This window comes from Portunus trituberculatus, chromosome 38 (assembly GCF_017591435.1).
Source record: "Portunus trituberculatus isolate SZX2019 chromosome 38, ASM1759143v1, whole genome shotgun sequence".
In the NCBI taxonomy this organism is placed as follows: domain Eukaryota; kingdom Metazoa; phylum Arthropoda; class Malacostraca; order Decapoda; family Portunidae; genus Portunus; species Portunus trituberculatus.
Window position 1 is genome coordinate 12037153 of NC_059292.1, and position 20066 is coordinate 12057218.

A 20066-nucleotide genomic window follows, 5' to 3' on the forward strand; every position below is an offset into this window, starting at 1 on the left:
ATTAGCAATACAGTATCTGCAAAAAGTATAGAGCGCTCCCCATTGAAATTGATGCTAAAAAGCGCTCTGAACTTGTTGCGTTTTCCGCCGCTGTCAGGGATATGGTTATTATAATTTCACATTTGGCAACTCAGCTGGCTATCTGGCAGTGCACTCAGCTTGTGTTTTCCCACCTGTGCTCATTGAGCTCTTATGGAGGGAGTTTGTTACATTTTCCTCCTGCCTTCTACCCCATTTTCGTTATGCTTTGTGGCACTGCAGTTTTAGGAGACATTCATCCTGATGGCTCCTACTAACCTTAGTGGAGAGGAAAAGGCTCGTATTTTGGCCTGGAAGACTGAAAATGTGTCGACGAAAGTAATTTCAAGACATACAGGGCGGGGTGAGAGCACCATCCGACGTCTGGTCGCTACCTCTCGTGGTCTCCCACCTAATGTCATACCACATCGAAAACCTGTCCCTGGAAGCCCTAGAAAGACCTCTAAGTGTACTGACAACATCCTACGACGTGAAACACTCAATAATCCAGAGATTACAGCAGGTGAACTCAAAAGAAGCCATCCGACTTTGCTGTAAGGAGTGTCAGAACGAACCATACAACATCGGTTGCAGAAAGAGCTTGGCTTACCCACGTACAAGCCTGCTGCCAAACCACTCCTCACACCATCAATGGTGAAGAAAAGACTTGCATTTGCACACAAATACAAAGACTGGACTGCTGAACAGTGGAGGAAGGTACTTTTCAGTGACGAAAGTACCTTCAAATGTGTAAGACCACGGCCAAGGAGGATCAGACGTCCCAAGAATTCCAATCGCTGCTCTCCTCAGTACACCTGCAAAACAGTGAAGCATCCTGACAGTGTGATGGTGTGGGGTTCATTTAGTGGTACAGGGTTGTTTTTCCTTCCGAAAAACGTGACAATGAGAGCTGACAACTATATCAAAGTGCTAGATGACCATATGTTGCCTTTTTATGAAATTCATGGATGTGATTATGTTTTGCAAGATAATGCACCATGTCACAAGGCAAAAAAAAAGTGATGAAATGGTTGTCTGATCATGATGATGTTGAGCTTATTGAGTGGCCAGGTAACTAACTCTCCTGACTTAAAAATCCAATTGAGAATTGTTGGAATTGTATGAAAAATCGGCTCTCAACCTGCAACACATCATCTGTACCGTGGCTCTCCCACAAGATCTTGAAAATGTGGACCACAGAAATGGAGCTGGATTACTTCAGAAACCTATCTGATTCAATGCCAAAACGTCTACAAATGGTCATTAAAGCTAAAGGACAGATGACTAAGTACTTAAACAGTATTGCTTATTTTCATAACATTCTCATTATGTTTGTGTTTTTTTCCTTTGAGCGGGAGGGGTGCTCTATGCTTTTTTGCAGATACTGTACATACATATTAAAGACTGTTAAACACTTCTAAAAAAAAAAAAAAAAAAAAAAGTATTAACATAATGGAGTGGCCAGGCAACACAATCCTGATATCATTCACATATAGAATGTATGGAAAAATGATGAACAAAATTAAGGAATCAAACCAACATCTCTTCCTCAGCTTCAGAGAATTTATCCAGAACTTGTGAAGAATGACGTGGACATTCATTACTTCAGATGTATTGTGGAAAACATGTCTTAGAAGGATGCACATTGTTATCAAGGCCAAGGGGGATATGACTGAGTACTCAATGAGAATGAAAACAGTATCCATAATTCTTTGTTGTCCATTTCCTATTACATTATTACGATTTAGTCAGGGTGAAATGACATTAGTTACACTTTATTTGCAGCCACTGTATTTTAATAGGTAGCAAGAAGTAGTCAGAGTGAATCAATCTTCCAAAGTAGAGCTTTGAGGTTTGAGAGAAGAGTTCAGTGACCAGGTGCCAGTCAGCCCTGAATATAATAATAAACCATGGTTTCCTTTTAGTTATATCACCGTTATCCAAATGCATGTAAAATTCTACTAGAAAAACCTAACATATTGAATTATACACACTTCCCAGAAGAAGGCAGCTCCTAAATATCAAGCATATCTCCTGTTGTTGTTCTACAATGTAATGGAAATGTTTATTTTATTGTCAAAAAGAGGAATGAAATGACTACTATTTTTCCTTAAAAGATAAGATTTTCAAAAAGGCTCTTTATACCTTTATATATATATATATATATATATATATATATATATATGTGGTTAAGGTTCTTATACTTTTTTTTTAACTGTTGAAAAAAAAATCTAAATGAAATGGCTTAACAAAAACTTATCTTTGGAAGCGAAAATTCATGTACGTATATTATATATATATTATCAATACTAGATTTCAGAGTAATTGCTTAAAACAATTGAAAAAAATTTATTGGTCAAATTTTGTAATTTTCAATGTTAAAATATTTTTTTCAATTAAAATAATTAGGTAGAGCTCACAAGAAAATTGGGAAATACAATTGTACATAGACAAATAAAATAATAAGACTCAGATAAATATAAATTAAAACAGTGGATAATGACTGTGGACTTGAATCATAGTGGAGCGCTCAAACATTGCAGTCTGTTGGCAAAGAGAGAGAGAGAGAGAACAAAGTATGATATTTTCTATAAAAATTTCTCTGAAAAAATCTCATTAGAGAGGATCCAGTGTATTGATTGTAGAAATGCAGCAAGACAGGTATGATGCTGTTCATCACAACAGCACACCACCACTTGATCATTCATTCATCCACAGGATTGCTGGCTGGTGTATTGTAGTCTCGTTCTGCAGAATTAGAATAAATATCATTGAAACTTGCCTTAGTTATTTAGTCTCATTCTGCAGACTTAGAAGAAATGTTACTGAAATTTGTTTTACATGTCCTTTGATTTACCTATCCATGTGCCTGTCATATGTTAAGACAAATTAGTGTGGATAAGGAATTTGATTATCTCCTACACATAGAACACGTCACATACAAACTTCATACATACCAACTAAACATTAGTAATTATTTTTCATAATCTTTATATCTTAGGCAGTTGTCTCAGTCTAAAACAGAAGATAAAAGAAATTTGACACAATGTAAATCTTGACATATTGACAATACCTAGATACGTGGGTTTATTTGTATACAAGATAATCTATGATAATTTAAATCAATAATTTCCTTGTTGCTTTCATCTAAAGATCCAGTCTGGAGAATTCAGAGTAGAAGAAGGCTGGGATGGAATCAAAACTGGTTTCTCCCGTCCCAACCACTCCTACCCCCTGATGGAAGCTGAGCCTGAGAAGTCTGGATTTTGCTGTTAATGATGAAGCAGATTCATTCATTTTGTGTGCATGTGTGTTGATTCTGGTGTATAGTTTATTATGGAAGAAAAGGTTTGTTGTGACAGGGTAGGGAGGGAGGGAGGGAGGGAGAAATGAGTGAGTGGGAGAAATTTTTAGCAGTTTGCTGCATTCGTCTTTCACCAGATCAATTTGAAAATAAGATACCAAAGGAACTCTTGTCTAGTCCTGTCCAATACTATGCTACTACAAATGTGATTTTTTTAATGGAATTTTTTTTATTAAGGCCACCATTGTTGTTGGAGACTAGTTAGAGTTTTATGCTATGTAATTTATATGGTAAAGGCAGACTATTGTGATTCTGAGATGTACCTATATGTTTGCTGTGGCATGTTTCCTTTAAAGCATAGAGGAGTTTTCAGGCTGGAAAGGTGTACTTTAAAGACATTTATCATGCATTGAATGTATGGTTCCAGATTTATCTCTTTGGTTTCTTTTCTTTGTGTGTATATAATGTACATGTATTTATATACATATTATATATATATTTATACATATCTGTATTACTCTTAAGATATCGATATCATTACAATACATAACGCAAATGAACCTATTTTTGCATGACTTTACTCTTTTTCAGAACAGCATTTGTTGTGTACATGAGTGCATCTACTAATTTTCTGGCACAAGACTTATTATGTGCATTTAGCTGTTCTCCACATGTTTATTTTTTTATTACGTGAACTTTGTACACCCTATCATTATACAAGCTATTCCTGTTAATGTGACACATTTTATGCCTGCTTTGGATTTTTATAGACTTATACACACACACACACACACACACACACACGTACGTGCACCTGTGAAAGCCTATGTCAAGTGGTCTCATTAATTTAAGCACATGCCCACATTTATTTTAACATTAAATTAAAGATACATTAAGTGACAAAAATACTCACACAGATATAAACTGAAATCTTTTGAAGCATTAAGGAGGGCACAACATTTTTCTCTCCTCAGCATATTTATGACATTTTGCAACAAATATAATATTTTCAAATTCCATATTATTTCAAGAGTTATTTTATCTCTCATTTATTTTTGGATGCCCTGAAGAGAAATTGTTACTGTATTGAGTTGTGTATTTATTGTACTAAGTTAAAAAATGTACATAGATGTTGTAAATGTGATGCTTGCTATATTGCTTGAGAGAACCCCTAAAAGATATTGTATGACCCTAATCCCTACCCCGGTAGTGCATCCACATTTGTAGGCACTTGAATGCTATGGTTGTGTAGACCGTCCTCAAACAGCTGACTGTCCTTGCATCCTCCCAAACAATCAATCCCATCAGTAGTACTTTTTCGACTCCAGTACCTTAACTTTTACATCATATTGTCATCATCTCAGTGCACACAATATCAGACTGCAAAGAGCTGCCTTCACAACCCACTTCCTTCTACCTCATTTATGACTATCACTATATATGCACTACTATTTCATCCAAGTTTTGATTACCTTCATCATTACATGAAGTCTTCTGCTTCCCTCCCCATCACTTTAGTTTCTTGGTTCCAGACCAGTACTTCATTAATTGTTATCCAAAAGGCTTATTTCTGTACCTCCTAGTTACTCTTCCACATCATTAACTGCCACCATCCAGACTCCATCTTATCATGCTTTATAGTAATGCTAGATTTAATGCTAAACCCATTCAATTTATTCTGAGGAGTTGCTCATTCTTTTTGTATGTAAGGAGTTGAAAACTGACAAGAAACTGACAAGTGTGGGCTATGGACAGGTATTAACAGTTGGGACAGAAAATCAAGTTTTGTAAATAAGTAAATAAAGGTTTCATTATCCTTGTGCTTGAAGTGTTGAGTGAGATCTTTTTTAGCATTGAAATTTTACACACAGAATATTATGTAACATATATTTTGTAAGGCATTTCCCTAATCCCAAAATGTGTCCAGCATGTGCTGATTACTGTAGCACCCAATCACCCTACCTACCAGCACAGTGCTATTGTATGCAATTTCAATCTATCTTAGAATTTGATACAAGGATGTGTGATTCTAATAATAAAAAGCTTGAGTTTTAATAGTGGCTTTTTTACTTTAACCCCATGGGACTTTATGGTTTCAAGAAACCAGTGTTTGATTCATTATTATTTACTATAAAAATAATGCTTTATTTCTTTTTTAATAGCCAGAATAAAAATACTTAACTATCAACTTGTGAAAATAATAAAAGTGTAAACCCTTGGTTAACTTAACACTATTGCTTATATACCACATAATTATAATAAATTATTTTTGCTTTTTGTTGCAGAAAACAGTATGTATGTATCTATTCAAATTTTAAAAGTATATAACCCATTTTTTTATTCTAAGATAGTGACATTAGGAAAACTGATAAGAGTGCTGTCCAGTACTCTTACTTGTGAGCGCCTCCTGTGCAGACCACCATTATGCAGCAGGACAAACTATCTTGTTTCAGACCCTCTATATAAGGCACTGTTTTTTAAATCTCCTTAACAAACAGCTGATTCACCAAGATATTTTGGTGAACATTATATAACACCAACATCTTCAGTGCTCGTCATAGCATTACGCTGGGTGAGCAACCTGGCATAATGCTGTGATGAAAAACAATGGTATCATACAGGGTGTTTTTTCTGTCACAGCATCAGGCAGGGTACCAACTGGTAGCATGACATCACTGCCTCCCAATGCACACCACAATACTGCCTCAATGGCCCCATGGCTGTCATGGTTAGAGGAAGTGTTGTGCCATTATTCTTTCATTCGTGCCATCTTTTGTCTGTGTTTCCCTTGGTTTCTGGGCTATACCTTGATGACTATGGGTGAAAGGAAATCGTCAATGCCTGTAACAATAGCTCAGATCATAGGGCTTCACGTAACTGAGCTCCAGAGAAGAGAAATGATGGCAAATGTTGGAGTGAGTGAGAGATGTGTGAGAAACTTGTTGAAGAGTTTCAAGGACGAAGGTGGTGTTGAGTTACCACCTGCTAAACCTTGGCATGGTCCCTCAAAGAGGAAATCTGTATGTACTTTAACTGTGCTCAAAAGGCAGCTAGAGAATACACCTACCATAATAACTGCCACAGAAATTAAAGAAAAAAACCCATGTCTGCTTTCTAACATGAGCCAGGCCAAGGTTCAGCAAACAGCAACTCGACACCACCACTGTCCTTGCAACACCTCAACTAATTTCTCACAGATTCCTCACTCACACCAACATTTGTCAGTTTTCTCTTGTCTGGAGCCCAATTTTGTGAAGCCCTATAATCAGAACTATTACTGTTACAGGTGTTAATGACTTCATTCTACCCATAGTCACCAAGGTATAGCCCAAAAACCAAGGGAAACAGACAAAAGATGGTGCGAATGAAAGAACAATGGTGCAACACTTCCTCTCACCATGACAGCCATGCAGGCAACGAGGTGGTACTGTGGGAGGCAGTCACGTCATGATAATGGCTGGTACCCAGCATAATGCTATGACAAAAAAAGACCCTACTGTATGATAGGCCATTATGCTAGGATGCTCACCCACCATAATGCCATGGCGAGCACTGTAATTTAATGTGTGTTAAGCAGTTTACTTATGGCTTTGAAGGTGAAGCTAGTAAGAGCATAAAACATTCAAACAGGAAGGTTTCATGTGACATTATATTATTTTACCACTTCTCCCTCCATTCCGATCTTTTCTTCCCTCTCTCCCACTCAACCATCCTCTTACAGTGAATCCCTTTATGTGTTCTAACTACCATATTTGATGACTTATTAAGACCCATCTTTTTTTCCAAAAGTCTCAGAAAATGTACCTGAATCTTATAAGGCCCATGGTTCAGCTTTGAGGAGTGGCTAGTGGCAAGTCTATGGCAATGGTTGCTGTTGAATCAAATCCCAAACATCTTCATACATGTAAACAAAGTTATGGTTACTACTAACTACATCACAAAAATAACATTTTTATGTAAGTGGGTAGAACTAGCCAAGGGCAACAAAAAACTCAGTCACCAATCCCCTTACAGCTCTGACAGGGTTAACCAAAAGAGAGATAAATGTCTTGAAACCTCCCTCTTAAATAAAGTTAAGTCATGAAGTTGGAAATACAGACAAAGGCAGGGAATTCCAGTTTACCACAGAAAGGTATGAATGACTGAGAATACTAATTAACTCTTGCATTAAAGAGTTGGACAGATAGGAATGAGAGGAAGAAGAAAGCCTTGTGCAGCAGGGTTGCAGGAGGAGGAGAGGTATGCAGTTACCAAGATCAGAAGAGCAGCTAGCATGAAATTAGTAAAAGAGAGCAAGAGATGCAACATTCTGGCATTAAAAAAAAAGAGGCTAAAGACAGTCAGTCAGAGGAGGGAAGCTGGTAAGACTTAAAGCTTTTGGTTCCACCCTATCAAATAGAAATGTGAGAATGTAACCCCCAAACATGTGAAGAGTACTCCATACATGGGTGGATGAGGGCCTTGTACAGAGTTAGCAGTTCAAGGGGTGAGAAAAACTGGCAGATATGCCTTAGAACCCCTAACTTCATAGAAGCTGTTTTAGCAAATGATGAGATGTAAAGTTTCCAGTTTAGATTATGAGTAAAGGATATGCCAAGGAAATTCAGCGTAGAAGACGAGGACAGTTTAGTGTCAATGAAGAAGAGGGGATAGTTGTCTGGAAGGTTGTGTTGATAGATGATAGATAGTTGATAGATGGAGGAATTGAGTTTTTGAAGCATTGAACACTAAGTTCCTCTGCCCCAATTAGAAATTTTAGAAAGACCAGAAGTCAGGCATTCTGTGGTGTCCCTGCATGATCTGTTGACTTCCTGAAGCGATGGTTGTCTCTTAAAAATGTGAAAAAGTGTAGGGTGGTATAATTAGTATAGGAGTGGATGAGGCAAGAAGTTTGGTTAAGATAATTAATGAATAATACGAAGAGAGTGGATGACAGGACAGAGCCCTGAGGATCACCACTGTTAATAGATTTAGGAGAAAATTAACCATCTACCACAACAGCAATACAACAGATAAAGTTGCAAAGAGAAAGATAAGAGCCGTAGGAGGGTAGTTTTGAGATCAAAGCTTTGTGCCAGTCTCTATCAAAAGCTTTTGATATGTCTAATGCAAAAGCAAAGTTTCACCGAAATCTCTAAAAAAGGATGACCAAGACTCAGTAAGAAAAGCCAGATCACCAACAGAGCAGCTCTGATGGAAACCATACTAGTAATCAGATAGAAGATTGTGATGCTTAGGAATCTTCCTATTGATGATAGATGCAAAAACATTAAAACAAGCAAGAGAATAAAGCTATAGGATGATAGTTTGAGGGACTAGAACGGTCACCTTTTCTCAGGAACAGGTTGAATGTAGGCAAACTTCCAACCAGAAGGAAAAGTGGAAGTCGATAGACAGAATTGGAAGAGTCTGGCCAGGTACAGTTTTCTCATCAAATTGACCTTTTTTTAACAAAGTAGCCACGAAAATTTTGGTTTCTGCACTTTGGTGATTTACCAGGCTGTTCTGACTGTAACAGGCATACAAGCTAAGGGAGCTAGAGGGGCTGCAGCCCCCTCTAAGTCTGAGCCAGACACAAATTTTTAAGGCAGAGTAACCAATGTCGCCGGGTTATTCAACTGGTGGATTGTAAACTAAATCCAGTACATGAATGAAGTGCCAAAACTGTCCTTTTCTGTACTTTTTCTATTTCTTAATTTTTACTGTTTATAAATAAACAATCAGCTAGTGTCGACAGGCTGAGCTGGATGCTCATGTTAATACTGCCCTTATGTAAATTATGTAAAAGTGGACAAGCTCATAAACTGTGTGTGTCTAGGACAGGAGAACAAGTACAGGGATTTTCCAATTTATGTGTGTTTAGAATAATACAGACAACCCCTGCTTAACAAACAGGTTACATTCCTAAAAAACATTCGTTAAACGAACCAATTATAACAAGTTATAACTGACTTAAACTTCCATTGAGAGTAAACAAAGTGAAGGTGCATCATAGTACAGCGAAAAGTTTGATGAAAGTAAAAATTATGATTATGAAGTTAAACATTTATACAGGCACTTTAATTTCAGTCATTATAATGTACACTAATGTATGTAAGTAACTTTATAATCTTGATGATCTTAAATTTATGAAGGGAGGGAGAGTGAAGCGGGAAAGACACTAGCTGGCAACCTGTGGAATGTAAACAAATGGCGCATCATTGTACCGCATACAAAACTTATGTACCACATTTCCAGAAGTCTTTCCATTTTATCGATTGCACTTATGTACCACATTTCCACAAGTCTTTCCATTTTATCGATTGCAGAGTCACAAGTTTGGGTGGTTCTTTTAGCTTGCAAGGAAGATACGGTCTCACCAGTTTTCTTAATAGAGTCTGCTGACTTTAAAATAGTAGAGACAGTAGATGGAGTCAAGCCATGGTGACGAGCAATGCTATTAGTTTTCTTGCCTCTCTCATGTCTGTGAATAATATCCAGCTTCACTTTGAGAGTATGAGACTTCCTGGTCTTCTTAGCAACGCTAGGCAACATTACAGGGCGTTTTGGTGGCATGTTGGGCGAAGGAAGACGAGCTGCTGCTGACGCTGTTATTGTTTTGAAATAGGGGGAGTGAGTGGTGCACATTTTGTCCACAAGAGGCGCTGGTGTATTCAAAAGCCTATCGGCTTGCATGATACAGTGGGCTTTCAAACTTGGAAAAAATTACCTGGATAAAATTTTGTAAAAGCGAGTTTGGTGTTCATTAAACGATCAGATGGTAATAAAAGGAAATGTTCGTTGTAGTGAAATTTCATTGTGTGAACCTTTGTTAAGCAGGGGTCGCCTGTATTTTCTTTTTGTTTAAATATTTACCATTGAATAACATGATGAAACATCCGCTAAATGGAACCATATACTGAATAAGGATCAAGACTTAAAAGGCTTGACAAAATAGGAAAAAAAATCTTTAGGATCTAATTTCAAGCAAAATTTAAATAATGTTTTTTGGTGAAATAATAAAAAAAATGTTTGCACAGTTGATAGTCAAGTAGACAAGACCCAGAAGAGTAATTTTCTTTTTTGTTTTGTTTTCCTTTAACACAATATTAAAAAATGGGTGAACATTTTCTGAAGCAGCACCCTCACTAATCATAGCCACAAACTGCCACTGGTTACTTTTCTCCTATGATACCTCTCTAAACACAAACTAAATTTGTTTGTATCCATGGCATCCTCAACATAACACTACATATTATGGCTGTACAACTATAAAAAAAAGTTAAAGTATAGACTTGCCTCGTCATGGAATGTTGCATGTAGATGTGTCAACATCTGAGGGGTTCACACAGTGCACCATGTCCTGGCTCCACAATGTCCCACTAGGGCACTGCTCCAGAACTGGAGATCCTTGTGAGCACCAGTAGTACTGTAAAGTGAGATATATGAATACTAATTAATTATTGTCATCCTTAATATCTCATAGGTTTTATATTACATATAAATATATTTTTGGTATTTTGTCATTTCCTCTCCGTCCTAGCATTTGAAGATTTTTTTGCATAAAACAGCTTAAAACCAAGAAAAATTTAGAAACAATGTCTTTTAGCTTGCCATCATCTTAGAAATCGGTGTTTTGGGCTACTTCTATCAGGTTGGGAAGTGAAATTGTCACGATTTCCATGGACTTTCTTGGATTTGCGTGTACATATCAGTAAATTGTTTTATCTCAACATATTAAGTAGAAACTTGTATATAGAGTCAGAGATTGACACATTTTCAGCTTTTTGATAGTCATATCACTCACGTAACTGCAGTTCATAAAGAGTTCATAATTGTTGAATTCAAGGTTTGTTTTTGGTATATTATTGACAATATAAGATGCTTTTGTCTCATATTGTCATTTTGACTATTCACAAACACTATTTGTCTTTACCTGCACTTAAAGATAAATTTGTATCGTTTTCATCACATATGATAATAAGTGCTTCATAATCATCCTGCCATTTCCAGTATTTACACTGATGAATTTTTACTTTCAGAACTTCACACCTACCCGACATGCAGATCATTTTAAGCAGAAATTACCGGTGTAAAATTATAGTGTGCAAACAACAGCCTATCAAGTAGCTGTAAACTAAATTTACTATGACCCCACTACTACTATCAAACACCGATTTCATTACCATCCACCCTTAATGTGGCCCCCTCCTTATCCAAAATGGACAGTAAATAACTTCTGGTTCTGGAAGTTAGTATACCCACATTACCTCATCCACAACACTGTCAAACTATTTTTTACCACCAACCACTTCAATTTTCACATCAAAATCTCCAAAACCATCTCCAACATCCACAAAAAATAAAAATAGTGTGCCCAGAATAATGGCTGCAAGGCATTCCTGCCTGCTAAGGCAATAAATGAAATATATTTGGAAGCCAGTATTGCATAGGATCCATGAACTAGGGCACCACCAAAGAAATCACTAAACACACTCCAGTGACAGGAAAAATAATATACTATACATAAAATATGTATGACATACATATTTGATGCTATATGGTATGAAAAATAATACATAATTCGTACGTATCTGACATTGTACATGTTAAGCACACATGTACATACATACACAAGATCGAGACGGACGTCCACACCATGCTCCGCTTCGACATTACTTAAAAGCCACCAAGAATATCTTTTACCTAGAATATAAACTAAAGGTGAGAGCTATGTTTAATGCTATCTCATCTAGGTGGCAGGGTAAAAATGTCAACAAGATGGAAAAAGGAGCAAGGAACAAAGTGTGAACCAGAAACGACGACGGCAAGGAGTGTTTGTTTACACGAAGCGGTGGGGTAGAACTCACCTGGAAATGATTTCTCAGGCTTCAGATTGGAGGACAGGTATGATGACCGTAATGCCAGAGAGTTTATTGAGAAGGGTCACAAACCTGGAGCACCTAATGAATGATCTGATGGTTAGGCTAAAAACTGTAAAAAAGGACAATGATATCATAAAGACAAACACTGAAATTTTGAAGAAAAACTATGATGACCTGAAGAACAAAGTTTGTGCAAGTGAAAAGAAAATGGAAGACAATGAAGATCAAGTGAGGAAAGTAAGTGAAAAGCAAAATCATTGAAAAATGGACCAGGATCAGCAAAAAGTTAGTTTTAAAAAGATTATAGAAGAATCGGTCAAAGAAAGGGAACAGGAGGTTGCCAAAACAGTAGTAGAGGTAATTAAGGAAAAAGAAAAAATTTGGTTTGGGATATGTGGAAAAGAAAAGTGCATTATTATCTTTGAATTAAAGGAAGATGTTATGCCAATTAGACACAAAAGAGAAGAATATGAGAAAAAGCAGGCTGAGAAAGTAGTGATGGAGGTGAAGGATGATGAAGAGGAAGGAAAGAAAATGAGTGAAGAAACTGAAGAAGTCTATAGACTGGGGAAATACGAGGAGGGAAAAACACGTCCGTTAAAGATTAGAATAACATCGCTTGCAGGCACTGAGAAAATCCGGGAAGGCTCATGGAGGCTGAGAAGGAAAGAATTGTATAAAAATAGATGGTTGAGACGCAATCTAAATGAAGACGAAAGAGCTAAACTCAGGCAGTTATAGAAGACAGCCAAAGAAAAAAAACAGAACAGCAGAGGAGAGGACGAGCTATTACTGGAAGGTCAAAGACATGAGACTGAGGAAGTAGTATACAAGGAAGGAGAACAAAAGGGAAATAAGTATCACTGTAGAAGAGGAAGAGTATTAAGTCAAATACACAATTGTAAATGGTATTTTAATGTAAAAATAGAGTTGAATGATGGTTTAAGAGAAAACAAGCCTGACATCGTGGGATTAACTGAGACAAAACTGTACGGAGGACTTGAAGCATTGGATATTGGGGAAAATATCTACAATATATGGAAGAAGAATAGAGAAACAAAAAAGGAGGAGTGATGTTACTTATAAGAAAGACCTGCAGTGGAATGAAATAACTTATGGAAAAGGGAGAGCTGAAATGCTGAAAGCACAAGTAAGAATTCAAGAAGGAAAAAAGGACTTTGCCATTGTTAATGTCTCACCAGAAGCAAACTCATGGGGAAATGAAGAATATGGAAACATGCTTAATACCAGAAAATATTTACAGAGATGAATTTAAGAGTAAAAACATAACAGTGATGTGTGACTTTAATTGCAAGGAAATAGTTTAGGAAGACCTGACAACTGAGGGAGGAGAAACATCTTAGGGCCTAGTCCCTTTCTGGGGAGGGGACCAGAAATATCCCAAGGTTGCACTGCTCTCTTGTTGGTGATCCAAAATGTCTTGACACCTCCCTCAACTTTTTCTTCAATAATTTCTGCAACATTCACAGTCTTCAATCTAATTTTCAATCTGTAGAACACCATGTCTCCTCTACTAAACCTCATCTTCTTTTCCTCACCAAAACACAGCTGTCTGAGGCAAATGACAGTAGCCCTTCTCTGTTTCCCCTACTTTCTCCATTCTCATTTTTGTTCCAAAGCTGGATGTGCGCAATGACTTAACGTACTCTCATGCCCACGCTCTTGAATCTTCTGAATTTTCCATCATCTAGCTTAAACTCAAAAGTCACTCTCTAATTAAATTCATCTTTGCAGTCTATCTCTCCCCTAACTCCTCTGACTATAGTAAATTCTTTGACTATTTAACTTTCAAAGTGGAGCATATTCTGACCTCTATCCTTTCTCGGAGATCTCCATCCTTGGAGATTTCAATGTTCACCACCAGTTTTGGCTTTCCTCTCCCTTCACTGATCATCCTGATGAACTAGCTTTAAACTTAACATTCCTCCATGACCTAGAGCAACTGGTGCAACACCCTCCTTGTGTTCCTGACTATCATGAAAATATGCCCAACATTCTTGATTCTTCTGCTTATGCTGTTACCCTATCTTCTCCATTGAGCTCCTCTGATCACAACCTCATATCTGTACAGTGGAGACTCAATACTCAAACGTCTAAATAGTCAAAACTTTTCAATACTTAAATGCAAAAATCTGATTTAATACTCGAAAAAATACCTGATAGCCGAACGCCCACACACATGGTTGTAAACAAAGGCTCCCTGGCCTCTCCCTCTTCTCCCTCCACCAGTTGTGCTGCTGCAGTCGTCAAAATAACATTCTTGTACATTCTGTCTGTATTTTTTCATTTATAACCTTACATTAACACCAAAGGCTTATCTGGTAATCAAACGACCACACATTTGGTCATATACAAAGCTCTGTCCTCTCCCTTCTCGCAACCGTCACTGTACTGTTCTGATACGGTATTACCAGTAATTCAGTATACTGTGCATCCTCAAGTCTTGAGAAAAACATTCTTCTGCATTTGTTGGTAGTTTTTCATCTAGAAACTTACGATGAGTCTTATTAGTGCTGAAAACAAGGAATCTGGTGAGAATGCAAGTGTTAGTAAGCCACATCCTTCCACTAGTGGATCCACAGGAATAACACAGGGAAAAGAGTTAACCCCTTCAATACGGTGACACCTATGTAGGCGTCATGAAGCCCCAGTAGCATATACGGTGATGCCTACATAGACGTCATATTTCTTTTCTGAGCTTTCTTCAGTTCAGTTGTCCCGTATAGTGTGTTGGATACCAACTACACACGCCGTATGCTGTCCTTGAAATCCTAGTGCTCCTCCCACCATCCTTGTCTCAACCAATCACTAAAGATAAGCTACATGCGTCCTGCCTTGTGTCTAAAATTACCCAATGGCATAGACTGTTCCCATCTCTCTCTCTCTCTCTCTCTCTCTCTCTCTCTCTCTCTCTCTCTCTCTCTCTCTCTCTCTCTCTCTCTCTCTCTCTCTTCCTCCTCCCCATCTCCTTTCCTCCTCCCATCTCCTTTCCTCCTCCTATCTCCTTCCTCCTTCCCCTCTCCTCTTGAAAGATAAGTTACATGCCTTGTAACATTTGTGAAAACACACACACACACACACACACACACACACACACACACACACACACACACACACACACACACACACAATGAAGAATATAAAGTGGGAAGATGGAATTATGCCAAGACAGATTTTGGAAACCTAAAGAAATTCTTTCAAGAGACAAATTGGATGAAATTCAAGAGTGCTAAGGGAGCAAATGAAAAGTGGAAGGAATTTATAAAAATATACAAAGAAGGTGAGAAAAAATTTGTACCAATAAGACAACATAGAGAAGTTGGAAAGCAGGACTGGTTTAACGATAGATGTGAAAAGGCTAGAACAAGAAAAGAGGATGCATGGAAGAGGTGGAGAAGGAAAAGACGGATTAAGCAGTGGAAAGTTACAAAAGAGCAAGAAATGAATATGTGTTGATTAGAAGAGAAGAAAGAAAGAAACAAGAAAAGGATATAATTGATAAATGTAAAGACCAACCAAGGCTTTTTTACAGACATGTGAACAACAACATCAAAAATAGAGAAAGTATTGAAAGTTTAGAAGTAAATGGAGTATACAGTGAAGATCCCAGGAAATGGCAGAGGCTATGAATGGATGCTTTCGGAAGGTATTCACAAAGGAGACTGCTTTTGACAAACCACTGGTAATGGAACAGAAAGGGATTATGAAGGAGTTTCAAGTAACGGTGGAGGAGATCAAGAACATGATGGGGAGTTTAGAAGTGAGAAAAGCTGTGGGACCTGATGGGGTATCAGGATGGATTTTAAGAGAATGCAGGAGCAATTGGCAGAAAAAGTTTGTGAAGTAATTGATGCCTCATTAAGGGAAGGCGTAGTGCCCCAAGACTGGAAAAGAGCTAACATTGTCCCAATCTATAAATCAGGTAACAAGAGAGACCCATTGAACTATAGACCAGTGTCACTTACAAGTGTGGTAGCTAAGATGTGTGAGAGGGTGGTGAAGACTAGATGGACAGACTTCTTGGAGAAAATGACATACTTTGTGAGTGTCAATTTGGTTTTAGGAAAGGGCGTTCATGCACGACAAACCTGATATGTTACTATTCGAGGGTGATAGATGTAATACAGGAAAGAGATGGTTGGGCTGATGGAATATATCTGGATTTAAAAAAGGCCTTTGATAAGGTACCACACCAGAGACTGATCTGGAAACTTGAAATGGTAGGAGGAGTGCATGGCAGTTTACTAAAATGGATGGAAGACTTTTGGTAGGAAGAGAAATGAGAACAATAATTAAGGACAGACCATCAGAATGGGGATTGGTGGAGAGTGGAGTTCCACAGGGATCAGTGTTGGCACCAGTAATGTTCGCAGTCTACATAAATGACATGGTGGATGGGGTGTCCAGTTATGTGAGCCTATTTGCAGACGATGCAAAATTGTTAAGAAAAGTGAGATGTGACAAAGATTGCGAACTACTCCAGGAAGACTTGGACAGAATATGGAAATGGAGCTGTACATGGCAAATGGAGTTCAACACGACAAAATGCAAGAAAATAGAGTTTGGCAAGAGTGAAAGAAGAATCAGGAGTATGTACAAGATAGGAAATGAAGACATAAAACCAGTCATGAAGAAAAAGACCTTGGGGTGACAATTACCAATGACCTATCGCCAGAGAGACATATAAACAAAATAATTGGAGAAGTATTGAACTTATTGAGGAACATAAGAGTGGCGTTCGTATATCTAGATGAAGAAATGATGAAGAAAATAATTACTGCAATGATAAGACCGAGGCTTGAATATGCAACAATACAGTGGGCTCGAACTTAAAGAAACACATAAGGAAACTAGAGAAAGTACAGAGGGCTGCAACAAAATGGTGCCTGACTTAAGAGATTTGACTTATGAAGACAGACTGAAAAGAATGCAACTTCCAACCCTGGAAAACAGAAGAGAAAGGGGAGACCTGATAGCAATATACAGAGTGATGATTGGCATGGAAAAATGGATAGGGAAGATCTGTGTATGTGGAATGGAAGAATGTCGAGAGGGCATGGGAAAAACTAAAATGGCCACTTATAGGAGAGATGTGAAAAATATAGCTTCCCTCATAGAAGGGTGGAAGCATGGAATAGTTTAGACGTGGAAGTGGTCAACGCAAGGAATATTCATGATTTTAAGAAAAAGCTGGACATTAATAGATATGGAGACGGGACAACACGAGCATAGCTCTTTTCCCGTATGTTACAATTAGGTAAATACAATTAGGTAAATACACACACACACACACACACACACACACATAATGATGGGAGATTTTAATTGTAAAGAGGTGTGTTGGGAGGACTGGTCAATGGAAGGATCAGAGACAACATGGGGAAATACACTATTGACACTGGCAATGGAAAATGTGTTAACTCAGTGGGTCAAAGAAGATACTAGGTTTGGAGGAGAGGGAGCATCGTCAAGACTGGACTTGGTCTTTAGTACAGAGCCAATGGTCATTGAGGAGATGAGGGTGGAGTGCCCTTTAGCAAAGAGTGATCATGCAGTTTTGGAGTTCAAGGTGATAGATGAAGAGAAATCTAGAAGAAATGAAGAATATAAAGTGGGAAGATGGAATTATGCCAAGACAGATTTTGGAAACCTAAAGAAATTCTTTCAAGAGACAAATTGGATGAAATTCAAGAGTGCTAAGGAGCAAATGAAAAGTGGAAGGAATTTATAAAAATATACAAAGAAGGTGAGAAAAATTTGTACCAATAAGACAACATAGAGAAGTTGGAAAGCAGGACTGGTTTAACGATAGATGTGAAAAGGCTAGAACAAGAAAAGAGGATGCATGGAAGAGGTGGAGAAGGAAAAGACGGATTAAGCAGTGGGAAAGTTACAAAAGAGCAAGAAATGAATATGTGTTGATTAGAAGAGAAGAAAGAAAGAAACAAGAAAAGGATATAATTGATAAATGTAAAGACCAACCAAGGCTTTTTACAGACATGTGAACAACAACATCAAAAATAGAGAAAGTATTGAAAGTTTAGAAGTAAATGGAGTATGCAGTGAAGATCCCAGGAAATGGCAGAGGCTATGAATGGATGCTTTCGGAAGGTATTCACAAAGGAGACTGCTTTTGACAAACCACTGGTAATGGAACAGAAAGGGATTATGAAGGAGTTTCAAGTAACTGTGGAGGAGATCAAGAATATGATGGGGAGTTTAGAAGTGAGAAAAGCTGTGGGACCTGATGGGGTATCAGGATGGATTTTAAGAGAATGCAGGAGCAACTGGCAGAAAAAGTTTGTGAAGTAATTGATGCCTCATTAAGGGAAGGTGTAGTGCCCCAAGACTGGAAAAGAGCTAACATTGTCCCAATTTATAAATCAGGTAACAAGAGAGACCCATTGAACTATAGACCAGTGTCACTTACAAGTGTGGTAGCTAAGATGTGTGAGAGGGTGGTGAAGAATAGATGGACAGACTTCTTGGAGAAAAATGACATACTTTGTGAGTGTCAATTTGGTTTTAGAAAAGGCGTTCATGCACGACAAACCTGATATGTTACTATTCGAGGGTGATAGATGTAATACAGGAAAGAGATGGTTGGGCTGATGGAATATATCTGGATTTAAAAAAGGCCTTTGATAAGGTACCACACCGGAGACTGATCTGGAAACTTGAAATGGTAGGAGGAGTGCATGGCAGTTTACTAAAATGGATGGAAGACTTTTGGTAGGAAGAGAAATGAGAACAATAATTAAGGACAGACCATCAGAATGGGGCTTGGTGGAGAGTGGAGTTCCACAGGGATCAGTGTTGGCACCAGTAATGTTCGCGGTCTACATAAATGACATGGTGGATGGGGTGTCCAGTTATGTGAGCCTATTTGCAGACGATGCAAAATTGTTAAGAAAAGTGAGATGTGACAAAGATTGCGAACTACTCCAGGAAGACTTGGACAGAATATGGAAATGGAGCTGTACATGGCAAATGGAGTTCAACACGACAAAATGCAAGAAAATAGAGTTTGGCAAGAGTGAAAGAAGAATCAGGAGTATGTACAAGATAGGAAATGAAGACATAAAACCAGTCATGAAGAAAAAGACCTTGGGGTGACAATTACCAATGACCTATCGCCAGAGAGACATATAAACAAAATAATTGGAGAAGTATTGAACTTATTGAGGAACATAAGAGTGGCGTTCGTATATTTAGATGAAGAAATGATGAAGAAAATAATTACTGCAATGATAAGACCGAGGCTTGAATATGCAACAATACAGTGGGCTCGAACTTAAAGAAACACATAAGGAAACTAGAGAAAGTACAGAGGGCTGCAACAAAATGGTGCCTGACTTAAGAGATTTGACTTATGAAGACAGACTGAACAGAATGCAACTTCCGACCCTGGAAAACAGAAGAGAAAGGGAGACCTGATAGCAATATACAGAGTGATGATTGGCATGGAAAAATGGATAGGGAAGATCTGTGTATGTGGAATGAAAGAATGTCGAGAGGGCATGGGAAAAAACTAAAATGGCCACTTATAGGAGAGATGTGAAAAATATAGCTTCCTCATAGAAGGGTGGAAGCATGGAATAGTTTAGACGTGGAAGTGGTCAGCAAGGAATATTCATGATTTTAAGAAAAAGCTGGACATTAGTAGATATGGAGACGGGACACACGAGCATAGCTCTTTTCCGTATGTTACAATTAGGTAAATACAATTAGGTAAATACACACACACACACACACACACACACACACACACACACACACACACAGAGATGGGTTGATTGGTGAGATAAGAGTGTTCAAGCAGTGGGAGATGTAAATCGAGGAGTTGTGACCTTGTTGGG

The 20066-nt window shown here is 37.9% G+C and overlaps 2 protein-coding genes across 3 annotated transcripts in view; one reads left to right on the forward strand and one right to left on the reverse strand.

The window, feature by feature from the left end:
- LOC123514821 (ras-related protein Rab-39B-like) overlaps positions 1-5377 on the forward strand; it is a 48734-nt gene extending 43357 nt beyond the window's left edge. Inside the window, exon 5 of the mRNA XM_045273040.1 lies at positions 3172-5377. Within this exon, the coding sequence (XP_045128975.1) occupies positions 3172-3294 (123 nt within the window). The 3' untranslated portion in view covers positions 3295-5377. The remainder of the gene's footprint in view (positions 1-3171) is intronic.
- Positions 1793-20066, reverse strand: part of LOC123514819 (chitinase-3-like protein 1) — a 103153-nt gene continuing 84879 nt past the window's right edge. For both annotated transcript variants that reach the window (XM_045273036.1, XM_045273035.1), the window contains exons 11-12: positions 10601-10730; positions 1793-2766 (exon numbers count right to left, since the gene is read on the reverse strand). In XM_045273036.1, the coding sequence (XP_045128971.1) occupies positions 10605-10730 (126 nt within the window). In that variant the 3' untranslated portion in view covers positions 1793-2766; positions 10601-10604. The remainder of the gene's footprint in view (positions 2767-10600; positions 10731-20066) is intronic.